The sequence below is a fragment of the Pezoporus occidentalis genome, unplaced genomic scaffold, assembly GCF_034315485.1.
Source record: "Pezoporus occidentalis ecotype Australia unplaced genomic scaffold, CSIRO_AGI_Poc_V1 ctg79, whole genome shotgun sequence".
NCBI classification, from domain to species: domain Eukaryota; kingdom Metazoa; phylum Chordata; class Aves; order Psittaciformes; family Psittacidae; genus Pezoporus; species Pezoporus occidentalis.
In genome coordinates this window covers 877,778-904,772 of record NW_026916147.1, presented here as the reverse complement: position 1 = coordinate 904,772, position 26,995 = coordinate 877,778, and the positions used below count along the sequence as shown (strand labels likewise).

The window sequence follows — 26,995 nt, the reverse complement described above, 5'->3', positions numbered from 1 at the left end:
CCTTCCAAGCTCAAACTACTCTGCATGGAATAAACCCACATGGGTCTCTTACCAAAAGATGCTAATTATTCCCTAAACCAGCTAACTGACTTACAGATGAGTTATACAAGTTTTGCTAGCTAACAGAAGAGCCTAGTTTGTTTTTCTTTGTTTTAACAGCTTCTGACTCTTGCTACTGTTTCCACTGCACATCAGTGAACGGTATTTGGTTCTTACCGTTAATTCATTTATACACAGTGCTGAAACTGGAGCCTTGTGACCTCGAAGCTGTGTTAGAAAAGAGAGTTTATTCAAATCCCAGATGATGCAGGTGCGATCCCGAGATCCACTCACAATTATGTGATAAGCTAGTGATGCTGTTAAGCACGTGACAGTGTCAGTATGACCCAGTAATGCCTGCAAAATGCAAAAAGAGAGGAACAAGGTGCAATCAGGAGAGAGCACAAAGATTACTATGTTAAACCCACCTATCTGAAAAGATTCAGATAATGTAAACATGAATTTTCTACCAAAAGATGCAACTGACTTACAAGTATTCAGTTGGCAACTATTTTTCTAATTGAAAATGATAGAAGTAATATTTTTTCCCATTTAAAAAGTACTTTCACAAAACTGAATTTCAAGAATCTAATGTTTCATAGCCTTCTACTGAAAAAAAATCACCAGAATAAATTTCCAGCCCATTCTGCATCAGTAGCCTGGTTTACAGGGTCAGTATGTGCTCCAGGATGCACCTGAAATTACATTCTGAAAACAAAAAATATTTGTAAATATAAAATGGCTCCTGTATAAGCTTCTATTGATGATTAAAAAGGGATAAAAGAGCCAAGAAACAGCTGCAACCAAAAAGGCAAAGTAAATTGAAGGAGAAGAAAGTTACAAGCATCTACTTGCATTATACCCTGCTTTTACATTTTAGACTTAACCTAACCATTAGAACAGGAGTCTGCAACACAGTCAGATTACTGCAGTTTACTCAGTTACAAATCATTGGCTACAAAGTACAAAAAGATTTTACTTCAATATGCTGCCCTGAAATTTAAGATACAATGTTTGATCTTGCACTGCTCTAAATCAAATGCTCTGGAAATAACAGCTTTGGACAGCTGCTGGAGACTGTGTAAGGGAAGTTATTAAACAGTTCTCTAAATTTCTTAAGTTTGAGTGGAAGCTTTCCTCTGAAAATGCTAACAGGAACAGTAAAACTTAACCTAGCTACTTATGAACAATGATACACAGCTTCTGGAATATTTTAAGGTAGTTTTAGGTGGCTTTTTCTTACATGTTGTTTGTGGGTGGGTTTTATGGTTTTGGGGTTTGGTGGTGTTTTGTTTTGGTTTTTTTGTCATTGTTTTGGGTTCTTTTTTGGTTTCATTTTTGTTTTTTTTTTAGTAAAAACACAAGACTTTGCAGTCAGCTGCAACAGACTTTGAAGCTCAGGCGCCTGTTTGTTAGATTAGAAGTTGATGTTTTGAATTAACAAAACATTAACAATTTACGGTGTTCCTGAACAAGTATAGGATAGAATCATAGAATCATAGAATAGTTAGGGTTGGAAAGGACTCCAAGATAATCAGGTTCCAACCCCCCTGCCATGGGCAGGGACACCTCACACTAAACCATCTCACCCAAGGCTTTGTTCAACCTGGCCTTGAACGCTGACAGGGATGGAGCATTCAAAACCTCCCTGGGCAACCCATTCCAGTGCCTCACCACTCTCACAGGAAAGAATTTCTTCCTTATATCCAATCTAAACTTCCCCTGTTTAAGTTTTAAGCCATTACCCCTTGTCCTGTCACTACAGTCCCTAATGAAGAGTCCCTCCCCAGCACCCTTATAGGCCCCCTTCAGATACTGGAAGGCTGCTATGAGGTCTCCACACAGCCTTCTCTTCTCCAGGCTGAACAGCCCCAACTTCCTCAGCCTGTCTTCATAGGGGAGGTGCTCCAGTCCCCTGATCATCCTTGTGGCCCTCCTCTGGACTTGTTCTAACAGTCCCATGTCCTCTTTATGTTGAGGACACCAGAACTGCACACAATACTCCAGGTGAGGTCTCACGAGAGCAGAGTAGAGGGGGAGGATCCCCTCCTTTGATCTGCTGGTCACACTCCTCTTGATGCAGCCCAGCATACAGTTGGCTTTCTGGACTGCAAGTGCACACTGAAGCCGGCTCAGGTCCATTTTCCCATCGACCAACACCCCCAAGTCCTTCTCTGCAGGGCTGCTCTGAATCTCTTCTCTGCCCAACCTGCAGCTGTGCCTGGGATTGCTCCGACCCAGGTGTAGGACCTTGCACTTGGCATGGTTAAACTACATCAGGTTGACATCAGCCCACCTCACAAACATGTCAAGGTCCCTCTGGATGGCATTCCTTCCCTCCAGCGTATCAACTGAACCACATAGCTTTGTGTCATCAACAAACTTGCTGAGGGTGCACTCAATCCCACTGTCCATGTCACCAACAAAGATGTTGAACAAGACCGGTCTCAACACCAATCCCTGAGGGACACCACTCGTTACTGGTCTCCAGCTGGACACTGAGCCATTGACCACAACTCTTTGCGTGTGGCCATCCAGCCAGTTCTTTATCCACTGAGTGGTCCATCCATCAAATTGATGACTCTCCAATTTAGAGACAAAATTATAGTCTGCTCCATAGCATTAGGGCCAGAAAGAGCAATGTTTTGTGCAGAACTGTAATTTAAATATATAAATTTTTAAAGAAAAAGTAATTACAATTAAAAAGGAAAATGAACCATTGAAGTCCCCTTCACTGCTCTCCCATACCCAGTTTTCAGATGCCTTTTATGTACACCACCGCAATAACGCAGATTTCACAAAACATACTTGTATAATTTTTTTAACACTGCTACCAAATTTTCTCTCTCTAGAAAGTTCATGGCGAGCAACTATCTTTAAAAATGATGCAATTTTAAAGACACATTTTGCCCATTTTCAGTGCAGCTCAGTACCTTGACTACTCAGTTCTCCAAAAGTCTGCTGGACCTTTAGTTTCTCTACTGGACCATGGTTTCAAAGTTTACTATGTCAGCAATACCACTTTTATAATTCCTTTGGTCTTGTAACGTAATTTACATAAAAAGCATCTTTATTGTGTTTTACCTGTTTCAGTGTGAGGGCTTTAGCTTTTTCTTTGGAGATGCCTATTTCCCACACACACACTGCTGTGCTTGTTCCTCCAGTGATAACTAGTTTGGGGTTGGGGCAAATGGCACACAGTATCTGACCCCATTCTGACAAACATTCATAAACGATTACTGCCTAAAAATAAAGAAAACAAAGAAGAATTACTTGCAGGATTCATGTTCGGTAGGGTAAAAATAAAACCTGAGTGCCATTCACACGTGAAATAAATTTCCATTGCTAGATTTTTTTCCATTATAGAGTGCTAAGTACTAACTGCTTTCGGTACATTCAGCACTGAAACAAATGTCAGATTACAAACCTTGTCTGACTCGTAGGTACCCAGTCTACAGCTGAGGTCTGCATAGCCCCAAGCAAAAGTTTTATTCCATGTAGGTGGGATGAGAACTTTATTCTGTTCTACTGCCAGAATGCCTTTATCAGTACACACAATCTGTCCCACAGGCTCCTTGAGCTCTGAAAAAAAAAGATGGGGTTATGTTTTATTGCTATCTGATCCCATTAAACAGCTGATGTTCTGCGAAGCAGGATATCTGTATTGGCTATGTTATAGAAATCTTTTTTTCAACTGCAACAATGGCAACTTTTGCTACATTCCCAGCAAAAGCAGGGCTAAGCACCATGAGTAGTGGCGAGAACACCCAGAGGATCACAAATAGCTCTGATCCCACCTGTGATGATGCACAAGGTGTTCTTCAGACAAAACGTCTGTGGTCATTAAAAGTGATTGTACCATTTTTGGCACAGTTTTTGGTACCAATTTCAACATATTGGCCAAGCATTCCCACAGGCTACATTCCTGACTACAGCTCATGGTTTCCTGCCACATAACTTATCATTTCTTGGCACTGCAATACAGAATCCTTCTACTATTAAAATCACAAAAACTGAGGATAACACAGGCCCAGAAGCAATGTACCCCAAATACTGTTTCTTAAATTAAAACTTTAAAGAGGTGCTTGGGCCCAATTTTATCCCTCTGTTTTAGAAAAGTTATATTAAAGCAGTACAGATTTGGTCCTTCCCAAGTGCACTTTAAGGTAGTTAAGAACATAATCTTACACATTTAGGATATTTTATATTTGTCTTTCCCATAAAAGTACAGGCATTAAGAATATTAGAACTAAGCAAACATGGAAAAGGACAATCTTGCCAAAACTCTCAATGCTCTGGCAAAGAAACAAGAATAATTTCTGTGGTTTCACAGTTTACCTTTCACTGGGGCAAGAGATGGCCGCAGGTTGTCCAAATGATGGAAAAAAATCTTGTCACTTGTGGAACCAGGGGGCATAGAGGTTCCCACAACATCTCCATTCAGTCTGCTTCTAACACGCTTTGGTGGGTGTGGTTTTTTAAAGAGCTGAAATTCATCAAGGAATTAGTTAGCATAAAAAAAAATATCACAGGCTTGCAAGAGCACAAGCTGAAAAACATCACAGTAGATCAAATTTACCTTCTAAAAATCCTGCAGGTCAGCAGACGTTACTTAACTGTTGTCAGTATTCGCTAATAACTTATGGTAACCATTTCAATATGACTTCAACAAATAATACGAAATCCAACAAGGATATAATGAACAAATTGGTTTTAAAGCTAACTCCAGTTGTGAAAGCAGTTGAAGTAAAGCAAGCAAAAATCCCAAAGTTGATGCAGAGCTCAGTATTCAATTCTAACCTAGGACAAACTAATTTTTGGCTTTGACATTTTAAAGTTTCATTGGACAGAAAAACAAAACCTTAACAAATGCCTAAGAGAGAGGAAACCCTCAACTCCCCAAAAAAACCCTGCAAACCTACACTGTAAAACTGTGTATTACATTTAATAATTTAATGTAATCTCTTAAAGATAATACAAACTTTCAAGCTGTACCAAATGTATGTCTATACTATAACTCCTTAACTATAGCAGTTCTACAAGTGAACACCAGAGACTGGTGTCAGGGAAGCGCAAGTTATAGAAATATAGAAGGAAAACATAAGTTATAGAAATTATTTTATTACAGGATAACTTAAAATATCTAAGCACTAAGCATTACTTTGAAATTGCACTTTCACTGCCACCATCTGACTTGGCAGTGAACATACTTTTTTCTTTATGTTGATTTTTAGAGTTGAACCACAATTCATCTCACCTTTGCTTTAAGGGTACAAAGGGGAGAAAGAAAAAGATATTCCTAATCTCACAAGCAAAGCCCAGAGTTGATTTTTATTGCATTTATGATGAAAATGTAAATTATTTCAGATCACCAGGAGAATATTTATGAAAAAAAACTCCCCAGAAGTTTCATTTCTAAACCACTTTCCCATTCTATATTAATACGTTTCAATTTGAGTGTCATCTGGCCAACAAGAATTCTACAAAGCGTGTACCTGCTTTGGTATCTGTCCAAAGTTATTAATGAATCCTATGGTAGCTGTCTCTTTTAATGGATCATTGATGTTATATATGTCCACTTGCCCCTCATAGAAGAGATGGTGAAAGACATTTACAGCTTCAACTGCAGCAGGACCTTGCTGTTTATAGCCAAAGATCAAGTCAATCCACTCATGCAGATGTGCACTCACAAAATCACATTCCAGAGCCTGAAATTCAAAGGGCATGCATTAGAACTAGCCATATGCATCACTGATTGAGCCTAATACACCTGCCACAAAGAAAATACAGAATGTATTTTGACACATTCTCATTACACTTTGATGAAGCTTTTCATTGAATCAAGTCTTGCCTCAACATACTCCCTAACTAAAGAAGAAGGGGAGAAAACACCAGTTCTGCCGACCTTTGCAACAATTAGCCACCAACATAGAATTCAGGGACTAGCTGGTAGCTGTGAGTGCTTAGATTAGTATGTAGTGGAAAGTCCCAACTGATGTTTCCTATTGTCAGTATTAAAATGCAAATTACCTCTCGATGAACTCTGATAAATTCACGAGGATCTCCTTTTGCCCATGGGGGAAGTATTACATCACCAAGTTTAGTGCCATTTTGTTTGCAACCTGTTAAAAAAAAGTAAAAAGAAAAGTTTGGAGAGAAATATTGAAACTGCACTGCAACAGCAATGGGAAAAAAAAAAAAGTTAAAGAAAATCAAATTCTAACATCTTTCCTTCATAAAGCAACCCATTTCAGTCATTTCTTTAAAATACTGAGTCATTTTTAAATGTCAGCAATAAAAAATGAAAAATTTCGACTCTGTTGTTCATGTAAGATTGCTCACAGAAGGAAGAATTCAAATATTCCTTGCTAGGACTTTTGAAAATGATCACAGAATTGCACAATGATTTGGGTTGGAAGGGACCTTAAAGATCCTCTAATTCCAACCACTCTGCCATGGGCAGGGACACCTTCCATTACAGCAGGTTGCTTAAAGCACTGTTCAAACTGGTCTTAGTTTCTGCTCTGATTTTGATGATGAGTGTTTCAGCATATGCTCTTCAAAACAAACACTATTCTTTTAGCTAGTGGTGTTGATTAGATTATGCTTCTTCAGTCTTCACAACTTCAAAAGGTGTAGTCTGAACTCAAAACCTTTGTGTTTCCCCATCAAGTACATGATTATTTCAGTTCCATTTTTCTGCTTAAGTTTCTGCTTTTCTCTCCCCATCATGGGAAAGGTCCACTGCAGTCCATGAAAGTTAATGAAAACAACAGCAAGTAAAATAGCCTTCAGTAATCATTGCACAAACAGAAACTTGTTATGTCAGTTGAGCTCATACCTAAGCAGCCAACCCTGTGACAGGGAAGGGCTTTATCCACGGTTACTACAAGTGCGCTGATGACTAAAAAGACCAATGTGTGATAGGCAAATCCGGTTGCAAAAAGCACAACAAAAGGTCTCCTTGGGTGGTATAGATGAGGCACGATTCTTTCTACGTTGTCTTTTGTCCTCGAGACTAATTCTGCATGTGTTCTCAAAGGAGACAACAGCGTTATGTATGGTGTGTCTCCAAGTCTCCCGATTGGAGGCCAAGGTGGACCACTGATGGTAGTCAATATGGCCAAGGCTGAGGTATTGTTTCAGGGAGTCCTTATATCTCCTCTTTGGGGCACTTCTCTTGTGGCAGCCGGTGGCAAGTTCACCGTAAAACACAATCTTAGGGAGGCGGTGATCCTTCATCCTAGAGACGTGCCCTGCCCAGGGTAGCTGTGATTTCAGCAATATGGCCTCGATACTGGTGACCCCTGCCTGCTCAAGGACAGTAACATTTCGCACATAGTCCAATGGATGTTTAGAATTGTACGGAGGCAGCGCTGATGGAAGCGTTTGAGGAGTCGCAGGTGATGGTGGTAGATAACCCATGATTCAGACCCATATAAAAGAGTAGACAGTACAATGGCTCTATAGACACTGATCTTTGTACTTTTCTTCAGGTGTTTATTGCACCAGACTCTTTTATGGAGTTTTCCGAAGGCTCTATATGCCTTTGCTATTCTGTTACCTATCTCTCTGTCAATTGTGGCATCCGAGGAAATAATGCTTCCCAGATAGCTGAACTAACTTAAGCTCTGACTCGCCAATGGTAATGTGGGGATGACGGTAATCTTCTTGTGGTGCAGGTTGGTAGAGAACTACTGTCTTCTTCAAGCTGACTTCCAGCCCAAAAAGCTTAGCTGCCTCCGCAAAGCAAGATGTTAAGTGCTGCAGAGCTGTTTCTGTGTGGGCAACAAGGGCGGCATCGTCAGCAAAAAGCAGTTCATGGACAAGGTGATTTAGGGTATAGTAGACCTCGATGAGCAAAACAGCATTTATATTCAATATCATACCGATGGGAGTCTACTCAATCTAAGGTGAATGAAGGCCCACACTAAGACCCTAAATCACCTTGTCCAGAGGGCATGTAGTGACAGGACAAGGGGGCATGGCTTTAAACTGAAAGAAGGCAGATTTAAATTAGATTTTTAGGAAGGAATTCTTTACTATGAGTGTAGTGAGACACTGGCACAGGTTGCCCAAAGAAGATGCAGCTGTCTCATCCCTGGCAGTGTTCAAGGCCAGGCTGGATGTGGCTTTGAGCATCCTGGTGTAGTGGAAGGTGTCCCTGCCCGTGGCAGGAGGGTTAAAACTAGGTGAGCTTTAAAGTCCCTTCCAGCCCAAATCATTCTATGATTCTATGATTTTTCTGGTAATGGCCATAACTCTTCTGTGTGAAACATACTTGGGAGAGGCTTTGTGGGGTGTTCTTTTGGTGTTACTTTTTGTTTTGTAAGGTAGCACTTTGTTTTGTACGGTGAAACATGATTATCTCTGTGTTTTGAACTGGTAAAAAGCCCATCATAAAAAAACACAACACCCTGAACTAAAATCCTTTCTGGGTACTTTAGTATCTCATTCAGCAATTAGAACATTACAATTAAAATTATCATTAACATATCATTAACTGCTTAAAATAAAAATTAATTGCTTAAGAAAATACCTTCAGTCTGATAAATCTGGAAAAGTAAATCTGAGGTATCACAGAGGAAATAAGAATTCCTGCTACACTCCTCCCAGTGAAATTATGAGTTCTGAATCATTCATTTTCTGAAATATAATATTGAATAAGCATGTAGTATCAGGAAATACCAGAAGTAGTCCCGCTTATGCTTTCATGTCAGAATGTGCAAGTTATCTATTATTTTCTCACGCAGTTAAACAGATCTTTTCTGTGAGACGCTTCTCTCACATTGGACTGTCTGGCACTGTTCTTGCACCCATTGCAGTGCTATCAAGCTCTTCCTGCCTACCTAGGTCAAAATTGTTGGAATTGAGCAGGAACTCGGGGAGGTAGAAGAACTCTGGGATGAGCTCCTTCACATCTGCCATATTGTGCTTCGATGCTGAATACCAAGCCTCCCGTACGCTGTGAAACATTCGGTCGGCCAGGTCAAAGTGACCACCCTGTGGGACAGAGCGAGAAGCATGTCAACATCAGAGCATCTCTCAGAACAGCAGATTTTCCAAGAAGGCAAATCCAAACATCCTCTGCCTAATAAAGACACTATACAAGGTAGCATGTTTCTTCCTCTAACACAACAGATTTAAACAGCTGTATTACTTTCTGGCATATCATAATAGAAAAGACTGAGATACAGATAATAGAATTTTAAGAAGAGAGTTGTCTAGTCCCATTTCAAAGTTTAGTCTCTTCTAGAGCAACACAAATATTCTTGCCTGATGGCTTCTGTCTAGGAAAATATTTGGCATGTAATGTTACAAACCCCATTACCCATCAAACTGCCAAACACTTCCAGGCTCTGCAAACATTTGTTTATTTTAGCACTAGGTGACTAAAATAGCTCTTTGGATAAACACATTGATTTAAAATAACAAGCTTTTCACATGCCAGTACAGAACTAAACATATGATTCTTTCTGCAACAGATGAAAAAAGCATGATGAGCAAAGTCATTATAAAACTTGCTTAGTTTTCTGTGTGCTGATATTTTGCTCTGCATACATTCATAAAAATGTTCAAACTACAAGGAAAAAGGTGAGTTCTGTTACCTTTTACAGAGAAACATCAGAAACCTGCCAGGCAATAACAACTCTGCTAAAAATATTTCTTCTACCATATTTGTGTAAACAAAGCCAGATGATCCTACTTTTCTCTTCGGTCTCAAATGAAAAGAAACACCAAGTGAAGTGATGTAACTCTTACCTGTAATCGTAAGAAAATTTGAGTAAAAGGCTCCATCCGGACAAGATAGGAAGCCACTATCATGGCTGATGAATAGTGGGTCCCATAGTGATAAGCTGGGGTTTCCCCTGCAGAAGATTAAAAACCACATAGAACAAACAAAGCAGTTAGGTAACAGAATCAGTAGCAATTAAGGAAAAATTAGTGCTACATTTTAACTGCTCTGTGACTTTTGACATGTTTAAAATTGGAATTTTTAGCTTTCATTCTTAAGAATCTGAAAGCTTTCTGTTTTGCCATGGCCACTGCTTGAGTTTTGGCTGCAGACCAGTAGCCCTAATTCAAGGGGCTTCTTTTTCACTTTTAGCCTTATTGATTACTGTGGAATTAAAGGCTTGAGTAGAAATAGGTCGCAGAATTCTTTGCTACAGAATTTGAACAGCTTTTACTTTGCTAATTTCCTACCAAAAAGTCTGCATAAATACACTTAGAACATACTGGTTCATTTCTAGAAATGAACTTCTTTGCCACCTGCTGTTTGATACAGAACAGCATTGCAGTAGTTGAACAGGCTTGTATCTTCAATAAAAGTACACAAGAAATGTATTGTGCAATAGCTGCCTTGCCAAATACACAAGCTTTATTGTCAATACATAAGGAAGCTCTAAAATCAAGAATACATAATTTAATTGCACCTCATTGAGTAGACAGTTTTTCCCGAGAAAACGCTGTTTCCTTACAAAAACCACATGCATTAAGACAAGAAATGAAAAAGCTCAAGTACTGCTTGAGTATTTCCCTTCCTTTGTACAACTTATTCTCTTGCAGCAGCACTCAAACTGTATTAGCAGAGACAGATGGTTGCATGCTTCATGAGCATGCCCATTCTAGCCTTTGGAAAATGTTAAACTGTTCTGAATGTGCAATTGTTTTGTCTTCATTTTTACATACAAACAAATGGTGTTATTTGGATTTAAAACAAACAACAGAGCAAAAAAACTAATGTCCCTTTTCTCTAATTTAGTATTTGTTGGAGAGTCAATAAAAACCACAGTAGAGGTCTGATTATCAACATCCAGACCTCTTGATCCATACATAACACAAAAAAGCCACGACTCCCTCTTATGATGTGACAGGCACACGTCCATCTTCTCTTCCTGCTGGATGGATCACTACTTACCATTAGGATCTTCCCAATCTTTGTATCGCTTCTTATACTGAGCTAACCTATCTTCTGTTTGAGCTCCCATAGGTTTGGCCAGGTTTCTGAATGTCTTGGGGTTTGTAAGATCCAGCTCCTTTAAAAATAAAACAGATACCAATTAAAAAAACCTAAAGAACAAAAATCCCCACTGCAAACAACAACAAAAACACACAATAAACAAACCAACCCTTTCAAAAGTGCTGATTACTATATTTAAGATCACATACCTCTTAAGGCTGTCATCTTTGTTTTCTACACACACAGCAAGTGTAGTGTCGGATATGCTTAAAACAGTCCTTCAGTCTGATCCAAGACAGTCAGTATTTTTTAAGTCAGATCTGGGCTCTGGATAATTTTTGCCCTGCTCCCCTCACCCTGCTCCCCAATTCCCCTGAATTCTGTTATTGAATACTTCAGAAGCACCCTTAACAATATTCTATGTTATGGTCTAGCTGGCAGCAATGGCTGCCCACAAAAACATTAATAGGATGCTTCCTCTTTATCAAAAGCAACTGTTTCACCATGGGGCCAGATTTCACAGTAGCCCATATCACACTATTTTGGACAAGCATGCTTTTCCTGTGGCCATAATGTCCTTCTGGATGTTCAGTAGAAAGTTAATACAAAGGAACTGCTGCAACATAGAGAGGCAACTGCCTTAGAAAAACCTATAGACCCTGGCAACAGTCCAATAACATCTGTAAACTCAATGCAGGCAAAGACCTGCCTACATAGCACAGGACAGCTAAGAATCTCTAATACCCTACACACTGATAAGTGGGAGGAACATTACAAAATAGGTGAAATCAAAGAACTGGTGATAAAGACAAGTCTCTTTTACCAAGGCGGTATGACCCAGCTGTAATATTTGCAAAACCTCCAACATATAAAAGATTACTGACAACACTGACAAAATATTTACCTCTGAATCGTAGTCTGCAAGGATCCAGGGAAAGACAGGGTACTGCATGAGATCATTATAGGATCTGCCCGCCAGTGTGTTTAAGTGCATCAGGTACTGGAAGTTACTGATTTCTCCTCTCTTAAGGAAGACAGATAATAGCATTGTAAAGTGTTCACTTTACAACAACCAAATGTCTATGCTGCCAGACTGTCAAAGTGCTCAGCTGTCCCCAAACGTACACACCTTATTTCAATATTACAATGCTCACTCTACTTTTACCTCAGGCCCTCCCCTTGCATTTTTAACGGTAGAACCATTTCTTACGTGACAATGATATCATGGAATACTACACACTAAAAGGCTAAGATACACTTTCTGTACTAGTATATTCCACTTGTCCAAATAAGAGGATGCAACTTATGTGCACTGATTAATTATGTATCACTACAAAATGTGTATAAAATAAAAGAACACCCTCAACATTTTCATACTTACTTCCCATCTTTGAGTAACAGATTTTTCTCCCACTAAAGTGCTAAGCAAGCCAGACCTAATGGGAAGGAAATGCATTTTTTTACTTAGCAATAAGATCTGGGTTACATCTTCACATGACAATCTAAAGTTTTAAGATTAAAACTTGTAAATTGCATCAATTAGAAAAATGGGCTTTGCTCCTTTTTGCTCTAGCAATGCCTTTTTTCATTTCTAAACACATACCGTTAAAATTATACACATTAATTATGCAATTCAGTGCAAGTACAAATGTATCTAACAGGGTGCTGATGGGGAAAATAACAACTTGGACAAATCTAATAATGGCTTGGGCACTCCCAATTCCTTTTGGAATGTATCTGTATACCGATAACATTAATCCTGATAGCATATATTAATTAGTTAGAAAACATACCAATGCTGCCAGTGATATTAGCACATTCAAAATAACTGGAACACAACATCAGTAGTTGTTTATTTTGGTAATGCCTGATTTTAAATTGAGGTCACAGTACTCTCTAGTGAATCCTGACCTTAACACAAGCATAGAATCACAGATTGGTTTGGGTTTGAAAGGACCTTAAAGCTCATCTAATACCAACCTCCCTTCTATGGGCAGGAACACCTTCCACTGATAAGGTTGCTCAAAGCCCTGTCCAACCCGGCCTTGAAGCATGATTTAGTTGAAAATATGACTTATTAGAAACTGATGAGCTATACAGCTTGTGAAGAACAGAATCACCTACCCTTGCTCTACGCTGGTGTTTGGTCTCTGCCCAGAGACCGACTCTGAACTGTCAGTTAGAGATGGCACCACAGCCAAAAACCTGAATCAATAGTTAAAAGGAGATTAAGATTAGTGTTTGCGTCCTCAGTATGTCTTCTTCTTAGAAATAGCATGCACTTAATACAGTTACAGATTTTGAATTGAGCAGCTATGCAACATCCTAAACAAAATTGGAATCGCCCTCTGTCACTGACCACCCCCAAGTTTCACATGTGGGCATTAGTGCCTTCTAGTGGTTCTTTTGTGCAGCACTAAGTGGCTAGCAGGTGGTTCACTGCCTCACACCCATCGCTCTTGCCATCTGTTTCCGGTTTTTAGGTCACTGTAGGCTCAAGTATGGCTCAACACATATATTTGTAAATAGTCCAATTAACTGTTCTAATTTATTTTACAATACCTTTGATAAACTTTGTTTCTAACCCCTTTTTGGAAAGCTAGAAGGTAGTTCCGTCCATCTCCTGAGAAAACTTCAACTGCAATTGGCTGAAAATAAAGAGGACAAACCCATGTCAACACTAACACATTTGCTCGTCACCTCTGAAGGTCAGGCACAGACCTTTAGTCATACTGTACTACATCTGACACCAAATTATATTGAAGCAGTCTTTGCTTAGTGCAGCTCAAGATGTTTTATTTTCAGAACACTAAAATTCACTAAAATACACCCAAATAAATTGACCCGTGGTAAGCCAAATGTTCAAACAAGGATGCCCAGCTTAAGCACTTTAATTTCAATACAGTGATTACCTTCAATTTCCAAAAACTGATCAGTTATATATTTATATTAATTTTTAAAAATGACAATGTTGTCAAAAAAAAATCCAGGTTGGCTCCTCAAACCAAATATGGTGTCCAAGTTACCTGCAAAAGGTATCTCCTTTTATGTACTTCCTTGATATCTTCATATGCAAAAATGCTGCATGTTCTTTTGAGTTGACTTGGACCCTGCCTTGCTCCCCTGGGTATGATTGGCTCATGCATCCTGCAAATGAGCATAAACAGTCAAGAGAAAAGTGATTAAAAAGAAGATAAATTAGAAGAATTATTCTCTCAATTCATATAAGAGTCCAGGTACAGAAAGAGCTGATTTTCACGATATACTACATAAAGCAATTTGTGAGCACAGAGGAAACTGCTCCTGAGGTCCTTCTGAATCCGACATTATTTTGGAGTTGACTCTTCCAAAATCTCAGTAAAGAAATTCTTGTTCAGCTACCAAAGACTGAAGAAACTTTCTATTAAGCTACTCACTTTGGAGGCAGTGTCTCAATATCCCGTATTTCTCTAGTGGCTGTCATGGTAAACCCATCAATGACATAGAAGTGCTCTTTCCCAAAGAGAAGCAGCCCTTCGCTGGTGTCAAGGCCCTGAACCCGAGCACAGCGGTACATATGCTGAATCTGTAATGAAAAGCAGACACTTAGCAAAAGCAGGTTAACAAGTTTAGGCTCAGACTGTGACTTTATTTGAACAAGCCCCAGACACTGCTTTATCACTTGCAGATACAGCAGAAATTTTGCTATTTCCCCCCTTAATGAGATACATACCTAATGCCTGTGATTACACAATCAAGTTAAATAAAGCCTTCTCTGTGTGATATAGATTTGTATGTTACAACTTATCTTCTTGCACCATGCTTCTTGAGCATATTTTAGAACCTGTAGCCCATCTGACTATGATCACAAACGTATTTACTGGTATACTTCAGTCAGACAAAGTCTGAAATACCAAATACACAGAATGGTTGTTCAACATTGTTCTTGGGGATAAAACACTAGCTATCAGGGTTTTCCATTCTAATGAAGGGAACAAGTTCAGTACTTATACTTTCAATATATATATTCTGTCTGAACTCATTAAGCTGACAGGATAATAATTCAAACATAGGATAGTTTGTAGCTTTTGTTTCAGAATATGTTCTTTTTTGTCTTAGCAGACAGAAGAAAAAGAATGTTTCCAGTACAGGGTTTTCAGCTCAGGATCTCTTGGAACCACAGCACACATCTGGCTTCAAGGAAGAAGCTGATGAAATACTAAGAAAATTGAGCTGTAGATCAGTGAAGGTATTCAGGACAATTATTTGTGCTTGCATGTAACGCAGAAATAACAACACAGTAAGTGCTTAGTGTGTTTGAAGTACACAGTACCTTCTCTCCTTCTTCAAGAAGTCGAAGCAAAGTTGTATTGTCAGTCTTTTCCTCTTCATCAATTGAACTCCCTTCAACAATTTGATCCTGCGATTGTTCCTGGTTCTCATCATCTCCTCCATCAGGAGCAGAGCGAGATCGTTTTAGGGGAGGCTTCACTAGGCCTGGAAAAGAAGAGAGAAAGATAAATAAAAACCCGACACACAAAAAAAATTACAAGACTTACTGAACTTTGAAATTACCGATTCAATGCTGAGACCTTAAAAGAGGAGTCCTCAGGATCCTTATACAAAAGTATGAGAAGATATAAAGGCAGATAAATGTAAAGAAAACCATTCAGGACAAAACAAATGATCTAACCTTTGACTCTTGCAATAGTGTCCTCCCCGTGTTCTGGCTCCTGCTGAGTTGTTTCACCTACTGTGTTCTCTTCTATAGCATCCTGAAAGACTGCAGGGTTCCCAGAAGCCAGGCGCATGTAGTACTCCTTACTGTCGTAACTTATAGCTCTTCGGTAACGAGCAGGTTTCTTTGAAATAATTGAAGAAAACACTTGGTCAGTCAACTCCTCACTCCAGTGAACGTGTTTCAGGAATACTGAGTGCAGCATAGTGCAAGCCCACCAAGTGTTTTGTGTGTGTGCAGTCATATGCCAACACGGACAAAACCAGAGACTCTTCAGTAGATCTAATCTCTCAGCTAAATTGCAAGGGAGCTATTCAGCCACCCAGCTACTAATGGGGTTCAAGAAATGCCTGCAGATAAACCTACAACACAGGATGTAAGAAGTGTGGCCAGTATGTTTATGTAGTGTCACGAAAAGCTGAGACACTTATGACTGAAAGATCAGATGGACATTTTGTCATCTTTCATAACTCCCTACAACATATGCAGCTTATTCATTAGCCAGCTGACCTCTCTGCTAGGCAACAGTTTGAATAAAAAATTGCCACAAGGAAAGATACAGATATGGGGAAGTTGGTAGAAGCAACCAGGGGCAGGCTTTAAGGCTCAGACTTCTTTATTAATTCAGTTGTTTCTTCTTCAGTAAAGATTCTGATGGTTTGTGGGTGACAGACCAGCACGAGAGTGGTTTTTAAAGAATTACTTTAACCAAAGTAATTCTTTGAGCATTGTCTGTACCTTTAGGTGATGATAATGGATTATGAACACTTCATTATAGCAGTGGTGGTGTGGTGCGTTGTTTTGGTTTTGCGGTTTGTTTTGTTTGGGGTTGGTTTTGTTGAGGTTTTTTTTTTGTGGGTGTTTTGGTTGGGGGGTTGGTTTGTTGTTTTGGGTTTTTTTCCTCCTTTGTCCATCCCGTCCCCTACCACAGGCTAATTCTTATGTTCCTCACTTGATTTTGGAGGTAACATTGGAAATAGAAGAACTACATGAGAACAATAAATATGTCAAAACGATGACAGGAAAAGATAAAACAGGTATTAAAGAGCCAAAAGCCTTTCCAAAATTGAAATACACTGATGCACATGGATGGATGAAAACACACTGATTTCATATTGCAGTTGAAAATTTTCTTCTCTGACTACTGTTTAACTCCACCCTCAAACTCTAGAAAGACTTGTGAATATGTTCACCACAGATATTTTTTTTGTTTTGTAGCATTATTTCCCATGTGTTTCAAAATTAGGTTGGGTTAATTACAAAATATCATTACTATAAGTGCAGTTCAATGCTTTACATTATGTAGAATTGTAGAATACCACTGACACTCCAGTCAAGATTTTCCCTTGTCCATTTTTGCACGGAAATATATAAAATGTAGTTGTTTGGTTTTGTTTTGTTTGGGGCTTTGTTTTGCTCATCTGTACGATAGCATAGTGGAAAACTAAATGACCCATGATCAGGATGACAAAGAGATTAAGATCAGCAACAGAGAGATTTATTATTTCAGGGCAAACTGGCTGAGCCCTCAAATAAAAAAAATTAAGGCACTGTGATCTAATTTGCTCACTTATGTTCAACTAAGTCTTCAATCATTATCACCATAAAAATACCACTTATAGAATGCTTAAAACCTCTGAGGAAACAACTTATGTATAGCCTACAAAGAGAAATCCTAACTAGTACCTAACTGCTAACATGAATAAACAAAACCAGTAACAATTTATATTGAATATTCTGTGTAATAGAATTAATTTCATTTATACATATTAGTTTATTGCTAAATGTAATTCAAAATGAGTGAACACACATTACACATTGTACTTAGTGATGGGCAAGACTGCAAATGTAATTAACAAGCAGCATAATACTAAGAGGCTTGTAGAGAAGCCACTTCCAAACAAGTCCTTTATTTCCAAGGCAGGATTCATATTTTTTAAACAAATGTGTAAATTTCATTAACAGTAAAAATGAGGAGAAGACTCAGCTAAGACAGGATTAATCTGGGCTCTAACAGAAATAAGTCTGTTACAGCTCATTACAGCCAAAAAGGAACAAAACTGGTCACCAGATCCTCTCTTAGAAAGAAGCACTTAAATTTTCTGGTAAGTGCTTCCAAGTGATTTTGTTGCCCATTACTAAACAAGTTCCATTAACCATTAGTTCAGATCCCAAAGCCACAACACTTCACACGGTGAGAACAGTGATAGCACAGCCCAACACAGCTTGTTAGTGTGCAGCAAGGAAGGTAAGATCTACAGAAAATTTTATTAGATGAAGGTTGAGAAGAGCACAGTAACATCTTCTAGACTGATTACTGAAAAAACCTTTAGGCCTAGAAATAATTACTGAAAGAGCAAGTTGAAAGCCAAACATAGAAGCCTTGTTAAGATTGCCTAACATGCAGGAAGAAAAAGGTTGTATTTATGTCACATTCTTTCAGTCAGTGTACGTGTTCTTTACCTTTTGAGGAATGGTATCATCAGATGTCTCAGGAAGTCTACTTGAGAAGTCAGACTGAAAACAGGGCATCAATTATATAAGCATCAGAGAAAGAACACTTTTGAGAAGAATGTATGATGGCATGTTCGCCACTTTGTGTGAATTACACTGTCACTACAGCTATTGTGCATCAGATTGCAAGCAGATAAATATACCTAAGGGTTTAAAACTGGCTGAATGCTACCTTTTGAGATTTTTCAAGCACTTTGACACTCCTGCTTGAGAAAAAAGATCCTGCATGCATGTGTACATGCCTGAAAAGACAATAAAGACTGCTCCACTTCTTAAAAATGGTGTTGTAAGATTAACAGGAGCTAACTGCCAAGCTTTCAAAGGCCATGTGCTTTTCTGCTACACAGCCCATATTTGTGGTTTTGGACAGATGGAACTTCCATAAACACACCCGAACCAAGGCCCATGAACTGGTTTCAGATCGCTGTTTGCCATGCTGTTTAGCATAAGGCTGAGAACTCAGACTGAAACCTCCCATACTTATGGTACTTCTCTACCTCTACAGGCTTGTAAAGATGCTTCTGCTGTGCACTGGCATGACCACTTAGTTGATGCAAGCACACCCCATCTTATGTTGCAATTGCTAGTCTTTGAGTTCACTCAGTTTTGAGCCGAGTGATTTAGTTCCCTCCCTAAATATACTACTAGGAACAACTGGACATCATCAACCATTTAGGACATAACAGGTAACACCAGAGTAAAATATCTTTCTTAACAAAAACTTGTTAAAAAAAACATACAGATTTTACAAAAGGGTATAAAATTACCTATCACAAAATCTTGTCTACTTACCAGTACGTTTGTTTCTTGCTCAGCCTCAGGCATGTAGGGATACTGAACGTAAAACATGTCATTTCGCACCATCTTTTTCCTCATTCTGCAGGGACCCTCAGTCATCTCCAACATCCACTTGTCAAGATGGGAGCCAATGGGGGGACCCCACAAACCTCTCTCTCGTAGTAACTCATATTCAATTTGAGACCACTCTTCTGTCACGTATTTTAATGCATTCTGCTGACGCTGAATACAAAGACATTTGTGGATGCATCAGGAATCATACTTTTAAGCCTGTCTCTGATATAAGCAGAGACATTTTCCACAGAAAACCATGTAATAATAATTCTACTAGCATTTTTTAGTAAGCCTTAATGACACTTCTGGTGCCAGTTAACGTAAAAGCAGGGTTCCCAATTTAATCTTCTCAACAAAAAATGAAGAAAAAAAAAGTACATAAAAGCTCTGCTTTTTGTTTATATCGTCAATTGAATGCATTTCTAAAAAAACAAATATGAAAGAAATGTAACACTAAGCCACTGATTTTGAAAAAGGATTTTAAGAATGGAAACAAAAATTGTTTTGGAGGTCTTCCCTGACTGTACTTACCCTGGGGAGAGAGAAATTAAATGAAGCGATGCCTGGTGATTTTTTTTTAACTAACTGCTTTCAATGTCTTATCTCTCTCAGAAGTGGATTTCTTAAGATTTATAGCACACAGCTCAGCAACTAGTTTGAACCAAAGGTCTTTGGGGATATTTGAAAGAAACCACAGGGTGCAATGATTTCATTCTGGAAGGCACAGAGCAGCCACCTCCCATCACTGCATGATTTGGGAAAAGTACCATAAAATTTTCTTCGTGTTACTATAACAGTAGTGTTTGTACACAATATTTCTCCACATCTTTTCATATATTTTTGTACAATGTTTTAGAAAGACAGCATATTCTAGCATATATTCAATCTTTTTTTTTTCTTTAAACTCTTAAGGAAAGACTAATTAAGCTTCTTGAAAAAAGTTAAGATTTAACATGTAATATTGATAGAAGAGCTTTCATCTACCACCAGATCAGAATGAGTTTCCTCACTTATGGGATTGCATTTAAAAAACCTTAAAAATAACAACTGCATCTAAACATTCAAGAATTTTACCAATGACAACCTAATATTTTATGAGAAATGGCATCAGTCTAACCTAACAGGTGAAAGTATCAGTGTCAGGTAATGAATCCTCTGAACCATACCTCCTGATATTCCTTATACTGCATATCAACCAGGTCCCGAACCACTGCGATGTGAGTAAACATCCACTGGGAAATTTCCTAATACAAAGATAAGAGGACAGACAGAAAGATGCTTTATAAAAGATTTTGTTTAAATGAAAAGCCTATGAACTTGCTCAAGAAGGACGATGAATTTCAAACTACTGCATGCAACAATATTTAAGGTTTTGTTTTGTTTGGTGTTTCCTGGCAAGTATTTGGAAAATATTCCAAACTACGTAACTAATAGTTCAGAACATTCCCGAACAGCTGAAGATTGCCACTGACAAATATTACTACTTTTGCCTATTTCCTTTAAAGTAATACTTTGTACATGCTGCCTAGTTTGTTGAAAATCCTCATGACAGACACCACTCCTCACTCTACCACATATACTTCACTTATTGCTTCCTCTACTGATACAGCCAGCAATGGTGCCTGTCAGCTCAGTGTGTGAGCTTCTTCCTTTTCACAGGATCACAGAATCATTAGGGCTGGAAGGGACCTTTGGAGATCATGTAGTCCAACTCCCCTGCCAAGGCACTTTCAAATCCTCTCTTTCATTTGATTTCAGTGCCTCAAATATGTTATACTAACTCCTGCAATGCCCCATTAGGTACTGTCCTGCTGATAGCACCACTGCTGTGCTAGTCTGGTCTAATATTTTTTCTTACATTTTGGTGGTTTTTTTTAAGCAAGCAGGTTTATTAAGTGAATGTCCAATGCTACTGTCACATACTGTTTTGCAGTACAATAAAAACAGTGCAAAGCAGCACTTCTTCAGTCATGATACAAACACGCTCATAAAGGGATTTTCCTAAGCTATCTTGGGGGCACGATGGAAAGAAGGACAAGCATCAGTCTTACAGATTCCATTCCAGAATAGTAGTGCAAATTGGATTTAAGACCCAGATTAGCAAAATTAATACAGTTTTAACTCTGGTCTTAATGTTACAGATAGATAGATGCACCTACTAGATTAGGACACACATAAGATGTCCAGTCTGGATATTCAAAAAGGGGAATGAAAACCAAGCACTAGATGTCACTTCACACTCTGCAGGATTCCTTATATTCATCACATACCCTGAACATACATTGCTGGATTTTAGACTGCATGTTATTAATTGATAGAAAGTACCTGGGTAGAGAGGTTGTGTTTACTCAGTCCACTCTCCTTGCGGTTTCTCCTAGAACCAGTTAGTTTAGAGAGTCCAAACCCACTGCTAACTCGTGAAAGTTTGGACTGTGTGGTTGGAACCAGAGCCTCCCCCCTACTGATGCATTTCTTCTCATGAGCTGAAAAAAACAAAAAGAAAGTGTTTGAGTGTTTTTAGGTGGGTTTCTTTTATCCTACCCCCCATTATAGTTATTTTTTTTAATAGAATAACCTTTTCTGCTGCTTTAAAAAGGTGGGTGTTTGGGGATTAGGGTGGTTTTGGGGACTGTGAGCATGTGTTTTGTTTGTTTGTGGGTTTTTTGCTTTTAGAGTGCCCAGCAGCACTCACATTTATGTCAGACATTCATGACTTGTATGAGGAAAGATCCCCAGGTGAAATCTAGGAATTGCTTGCATTTTGACTTGAAGCATGACAAACATGCTTATTGATTACTGAAATCAGGGTCCATGACCTACGAACGCTGTCCTCATCTGAAGAAGTGAAAATTAACTATGCATTAAAAAAAAATCATCACCTCACCTCCCCTGTACCCCCACCAATTTTAATTTTGCTGTTTTACATCCCTTAAAGAGCAAGTGGGCATTACAAAGTATGGAGACAGCATCTGGAGCAGTATTTTTTCTCAAGACAGTTATAAAGATAACAATTTATATCATTTATGTTATAAACAGTAGACACTGGTGAAAAAAAAAATGCAGCTGAGCATCATATCCCTACTCAAAAAGGTGCTACAACATGACCCCACTAACCAATCTGGTGGCAAAATATGCTGTACTGAGCAGAGACGCTAAGTGGGCCTACTGCACCTTTTTGTGCACATACAGCCATCCCAGCTGATAGTCAACTCCACAAGACTGGTGTGCTTCCTTTAAAATTGTAGTAAAAAAGGAATCACAGTTTAGTTCAGCTCTCTCAACAGTTTAACATTCTCCCAATATTCAGCTAATATATTGTACTGTGTATCAGATACCTTTGATTTAGAAAGTACATGCTCAAGTTCCTCATTATTTGTTTATTAATACACTTCACTTCTGAGCTTACTTTCTCTTCTTTTAAAATCACTACTACTTTCTTATAGCAATAATTTCTCCAAAGATCTTTCACTCTACTCTAAACATTTCTGCAGACATATTGACTATCAGGGAGATACTGGAAATTTGAGCAAACATCAGTCAGGGTTAAAGCATATCCAGGAATAGAGAGATCACAAAAATCCCCAAGTATTACAAGTTTGCAAAAATGCTTTCTGTACATCCAGTTACTTTAGAGCCATGTAATCATCAAAGGAGTCATTTCTATAGAATTTTATTACCTTCTGTCTAAACTCTCACTAATATAGAATTTTATTACCTTCTGTCTAAACTCTCACTAATTCAGTCCAGCAACAGCTGGCCTTCTTTATTACATGGGCAGAGCTAACTTGTTCTTAACTTGTTGTCCACCAGGACTCCCTGGTCCTTTTCCCGCAAAGCTGCTTCCTGTGTGGAGAAGTATCACTTCTGCTAGAGAAGAAATGCTCTGCCCCACATTTCCAGCCTTATCACTAGACAGAGAGCTTGCAGGCTGCACCCAGACGTGATCAAGAGGGGTCCCCATCCTTGCTTGGCACATCCAGTGAGATCTGAGAATGGTAACACAGATCACTCCAATCCAAGTGTTCATCAGAGGGAGCTAAATCACTAATCCATAATACGCTATCTGGCACGTGCTGCCTCACAAATACAAGACATTGTTGAGACCACCAACAGTGTTGAACAAAGGCCCTGTGTGCAGTGGGTTGTAAGTATATCCTATGCACAGTAAAGTTTCTGACTGAGAGATGTTAAACAATGACAGTTTAGGGTACCTACTGCTACACAAAAGCTAAACCCATATTAAAGCATCCATTGCATAACACTCACTTCAGGGAAATCGACCATTCAGTATAGATAAGTCCTCAGTTACACTTACCCAAATGATTCTGCCAACACTTTAAACTTGCTTCCTCAATAAAAGGTCTTGCAACAGTTATATCCACTTGGCCACGATCATTGACTGGTAGTGTCACTTTGAAAGCTTCTTCTAAAACCTGTTTTTTACTGTGGATCAGCTCTGTCCACACCCTGTTTATAGCTTTTAAAAGAAGCTGACGCCCTGTATAGGTACAAGATCACAAACAGCAAGCTCTCTATGGTGTTTATAGACCTGGCATTTTTACAGTAATGAACTAAATAATTTCTGCAATTATACTCTAGTTTCTTCCCTTCTTGCATGACTCGTAAAATGCCTTTGATCAGACTTTTTCTGCCATTTATGTGCTATCAGAAAGTATCTAACAGTTAATTTTGATAACTTTTTCTCTGTTAATTTGAAACAGTGGCTCTGATTAGTTGTTAGTTATTAACAAAATGAGATTCAAAATCTCATAGAAGTATAGGTCTATAAACACATATACAATTCCATTCATACATTACACTTAATACTCTTACCTATGACTGTGTGCGTAAGTACACACATGCATAAATAATAAATAAGCCATCAATCAATCAAACATGTAAGGAAAAAAAGTTAAAATTGAAAATCACTCCATCCTTTCTTCCACAGCTAGCTCATATATTTCTTTTGAGTGAAAGACCCTCAGGATGCCACTGAATAATAATTTTACCAGTTATCTCTTACCTATGTTCATGTAAGATCCAGCTGATACAAAATAATGGTGCACAATTAAAACAACCCATTTCTAGTGGATCCAACTCAGTGCATATAAAGCAATATCTCAAATTCTGGTGCATGTCTGGAAAATACTGAGCTCTTGCTATTTTAACAAAACAGTAACTTATCCTGGATATGTCTGTCTTGGTATTTCTAAATGGTTTTTTAATCTATTTTTAATATATTTTATAGACCATCAACCCAAGGCCACAATCATCTTACCCCAGCCCTTAGAGTAAATGGGGTGAAAGACTAGCAATGACAATACGGAAGTGGCAATAGAAGACATCTGTGGCTTTGTCATTCTCGTATTACCTTCACTGACATCTTGATTGTAGACTCCATCTGGTTCTATATCAGAGGGGATCATAATGTGCCAAGTTGTCATCCTTGCTTCTGCTTCCAATCCAAACCCATCGACATTGCTACAAACGCACAACGAATTAACAACAACCAAGAGAAAAAAAGAGAAACAAATCCCCTCCCCCCTCAAAAAAAAACCAAACCCAAAACAAAGCTAAAGCATTTGATTCCCTGTGACAGTATCACAAAGATTAACACGTGTTCCTGCAGCAACATATCTTCACTTCTGTGCAGGACTTGAGTTCTCATAATCTGCAGTAACAAGCTGAACTGAAGGTTTAGGAAATACGACAATGCCACAGACACTGATGGTGCTAGAAGAAGATGACAATATTGAAGAACCAGATGAGGCCACAAATAGCATTAGAGTTTCTGATGATGATGCTTCCCTGGTGTCTCTGGACAAAACACAAGTTGTACATCTTTTTGGAAGATAAAAAAAAAAATGCTAGGCAGGCATTTGCAGCAATGCAGAAAAGTTGGTGTCTACAGCATTTGTCATGGGCATTTGATTCAATGCCTGACTGGACTTTTTCAATGCCATACATCAGAGTACTAAATATGGAATTAGTATTAAATGATTCAATAGACCGTAAGTCTAGTGACAGATCCCTTTGACTATTAATTACTTAGCACCAGTGTTTCTTTCTACCTTGAAAACATTTCAGATTATCAAAGCATAACAACAAATGGATAGGTAAGTACTTGTGTCAGTATTTTTAAATACCTCTGTAAAAGGAGGTAAAAATGTTCTCTATATCTGTGCTCCTCAAACTTAATTGTGTTTCAAAATGAATCACTTAAGCTTGCTTACATTTCACTGGCTGAAAAGTTGTTAATAATTACCCAGAATTTGCTGACTTATTTGCAAGGTAAGTGTCATTGCTGAGAGAGAACAGGTCATCTTAATACTTCACAGCCCTGGCTCTGGAATGAACTTCTGTCTGAAATACTTACCTTCCCACGTGCAGATTAATCAAGCAGTGAGCTAGGCAGCTGATGAACTCTTGATCATGATTTCCAGGTCCCAGAATTAAGTTTCTGTTCACAGTAAGGACCCTTAGGGAATCAAGGAGAGCCACTTGCTGAGGAACAGTTTTGTGTGCCCTTGAGAACTGATACAAGATGGTCCTGTTCAGGCAGTGATATATAGCATCCAGCGATAGTCCCTGAGATCTTCTTTTCGACTAATGTGAAGTAAAGAAAGCCATGATCAGATAGTAGCAGAAAATCAATTTATTGGCACACAATCTTCCCCTGAATTGACCCATGCTCATTTTTTAAATTAGTATTTTACTAAAAGAGTCAATTCCATAAATTTCAAGGATTGAAATGGCATTAATACATGCCAATACACTTGTAACTTTAACATCTACAAAGATGCTGCTGATTTCACTAAAAGTCTTCTAACAATCTCGAACAAAAGTCCAGGAGAAAGCTTTCCAAAAATGTTGATTTTAGGAAGCTTCCCAAATTCATGTGAGGTAAATTTTATTTTTTATTTTCGGGGATGTCTAAAAAAACCTCAATGCAATCTGAAAGCAGCTTTTACTCAATGTTCCATAATAAAGCACTACATACTGACAAGATGCCCTAGGCAAGCTCAGCAGAGAGAGAAAAAACCTGGGGAAGAAAAACATACTTCTCCGCTGACCTGACATTTGCCATTAGCAGGTTACTTAGTGACATCACTCCATGGATTTTAACATAACCTGTGAAAATGTTTTTGCAAGCAGGCTTATGGAACACCACTGTTACCTGTGCAATGAGCTGGATTATGAAGTCCACAAGGAGTTTGGATTCTTTGTTGAACATGCCCTGCCAAAGCTTATCTACCACACGCTGTGTAAAATAAAAGACATTGTTCACCAGCACTTGGTAGCTTCCTCCACTTGTTATAGGCAGAGATGCATCTTCACCTAGGTAGCAAAAAAACCCCAAAGTTTTATTCATTTATCAAAAAAAAACCACACCTGCATAAACACATTCACACTAGTTTGTACTTCCTAGACTTCTGTAAAACAGAGAAAGACTCAGTCAAAGCTAAAACATCCCTACAATGATCTTTGATGGTAAGTGAACATTTTAAATCAACAGTGACAAAGACCAAAAAAAAAGGGAGGGGGGGATGCATGCTGTGCCATGACATTTAGAATGGAAATACAGCAGACTGAGAACTCCTGGGAAGTCCAGCAGGCCACCATGAAATCCAACTGGGCACCTGAGCAGTGATATTCGTACAGGCCACTACAGAATCACCTAAATCCTTGTGGGTTTAGATGGTGGGACAGCCTACCCTGTTGACATCCAAGTTACAATCTTCTAATTCTCTTCCTATTTATTAACTGGATCAATGGAGCACTAATCCCAGAATGGGGATTAGTAAAACTACAGCAGGGGAAAGAGAAACAAAGCTAATTTTTAAAATATTAAAGTCCCACCATGATAAATTGAGACTCCAAATCCTCTACCAAGGCAAGAAGGACAAGGG

At 38.6% G+C, this 26,995-nt stretch overlaps 1 protein-coding gene across 2 annotated transcripts in view; it reads right to left on the bottom strand.

Annotated features, from left to right (window-relative positions):
• WDFY3 (WD repeat and FYVE domain containing 3) overlaps positions 1–26,995 on the bottom strand; it is a 171,612-nt gene that overhangs the window by 10,101 nt on the left and 134,516 nt on the right. For both annotated transcript variants that reach the window (XM_062602808.1, XM_062602807.1), the window contains 25 exons: positions 26,263–26,427; positions 25,462–25,691; positions 24,457–24,566; positions 23,401–23,583; positions 21,411–21,568; positions 20,252–20,329; positions 19,026–19,253; positions 18,183–18,236; positions 15,675–15,843; positions 15,315–15,478; positions 14,419–14,567; positions 14,029–14,149; positions 13,565–13,650; positions 13,127–13,207; positions 12,384–12,438; positions 11,907–12,026; positions 10,961–11,078; positions 9,802–9,908; positions 8,889–9,042; positions 6,070–6,161; positions 5,535–5,747; positions 4,378–4,525; positions 3,467–3,621; positions 3,124–3,282; positions 217–396 (listed from right to left, as the gene is read on the bottom strand). In XM_062602808.1, the coding sequence (XP_062458792.1) occupies positions 217–396; positions 3,124–3,282; positions 3,467–3,621; positions 4,378–4,525; positions 5,535–5,747; positions 6,070–6,161; positions 8,889–9,042; positions 9,802–9,908; positions 10,961–11,078; positions 11,907–12,026; positions 12,384–12,438; positions 13,127–13,207; positions 13,565–13,650; positions 14,029–14,149; positions 14,419–14,567; positions 15,315–15,478; positions 15,675–15,843; positions 18,183–18,236; positions 19,026–19,253; positions 20,252–20,329; positions 21,411–21,568; positions 23,401–23,583; positions 24,457–24,566; positions 25,462–25,691; positions 26,263–26,427 (3,477 nt within the window). The remainder of the gene's footprint in view (positions 1–216; positions 397–3,123; positions 3,283–3,466; positions 3,622–4,377; positions 4,526–5,534; positions 5,748–6,069; positions 6,162–8,888; positions 9,043–9,801; positions 9,909–10,960; positions 11,079–11,906; positions 12,027–12,383; positions 12,439–13,126; positions 13,208–13,564; positions 13,651–14,028; positions 14,150–14,418; positions 14,568–15,314; positions 15,479–15,674; positions 15,844–18,182; positions 18,237–19,025; positions 19,254–20,251; positions 20,330–21,410; positions 21,569–23,400; positions 23,584–24,456; positions 24,567–25,461; positions 25,692–26,262; positions 26,428–26,995) is intronic.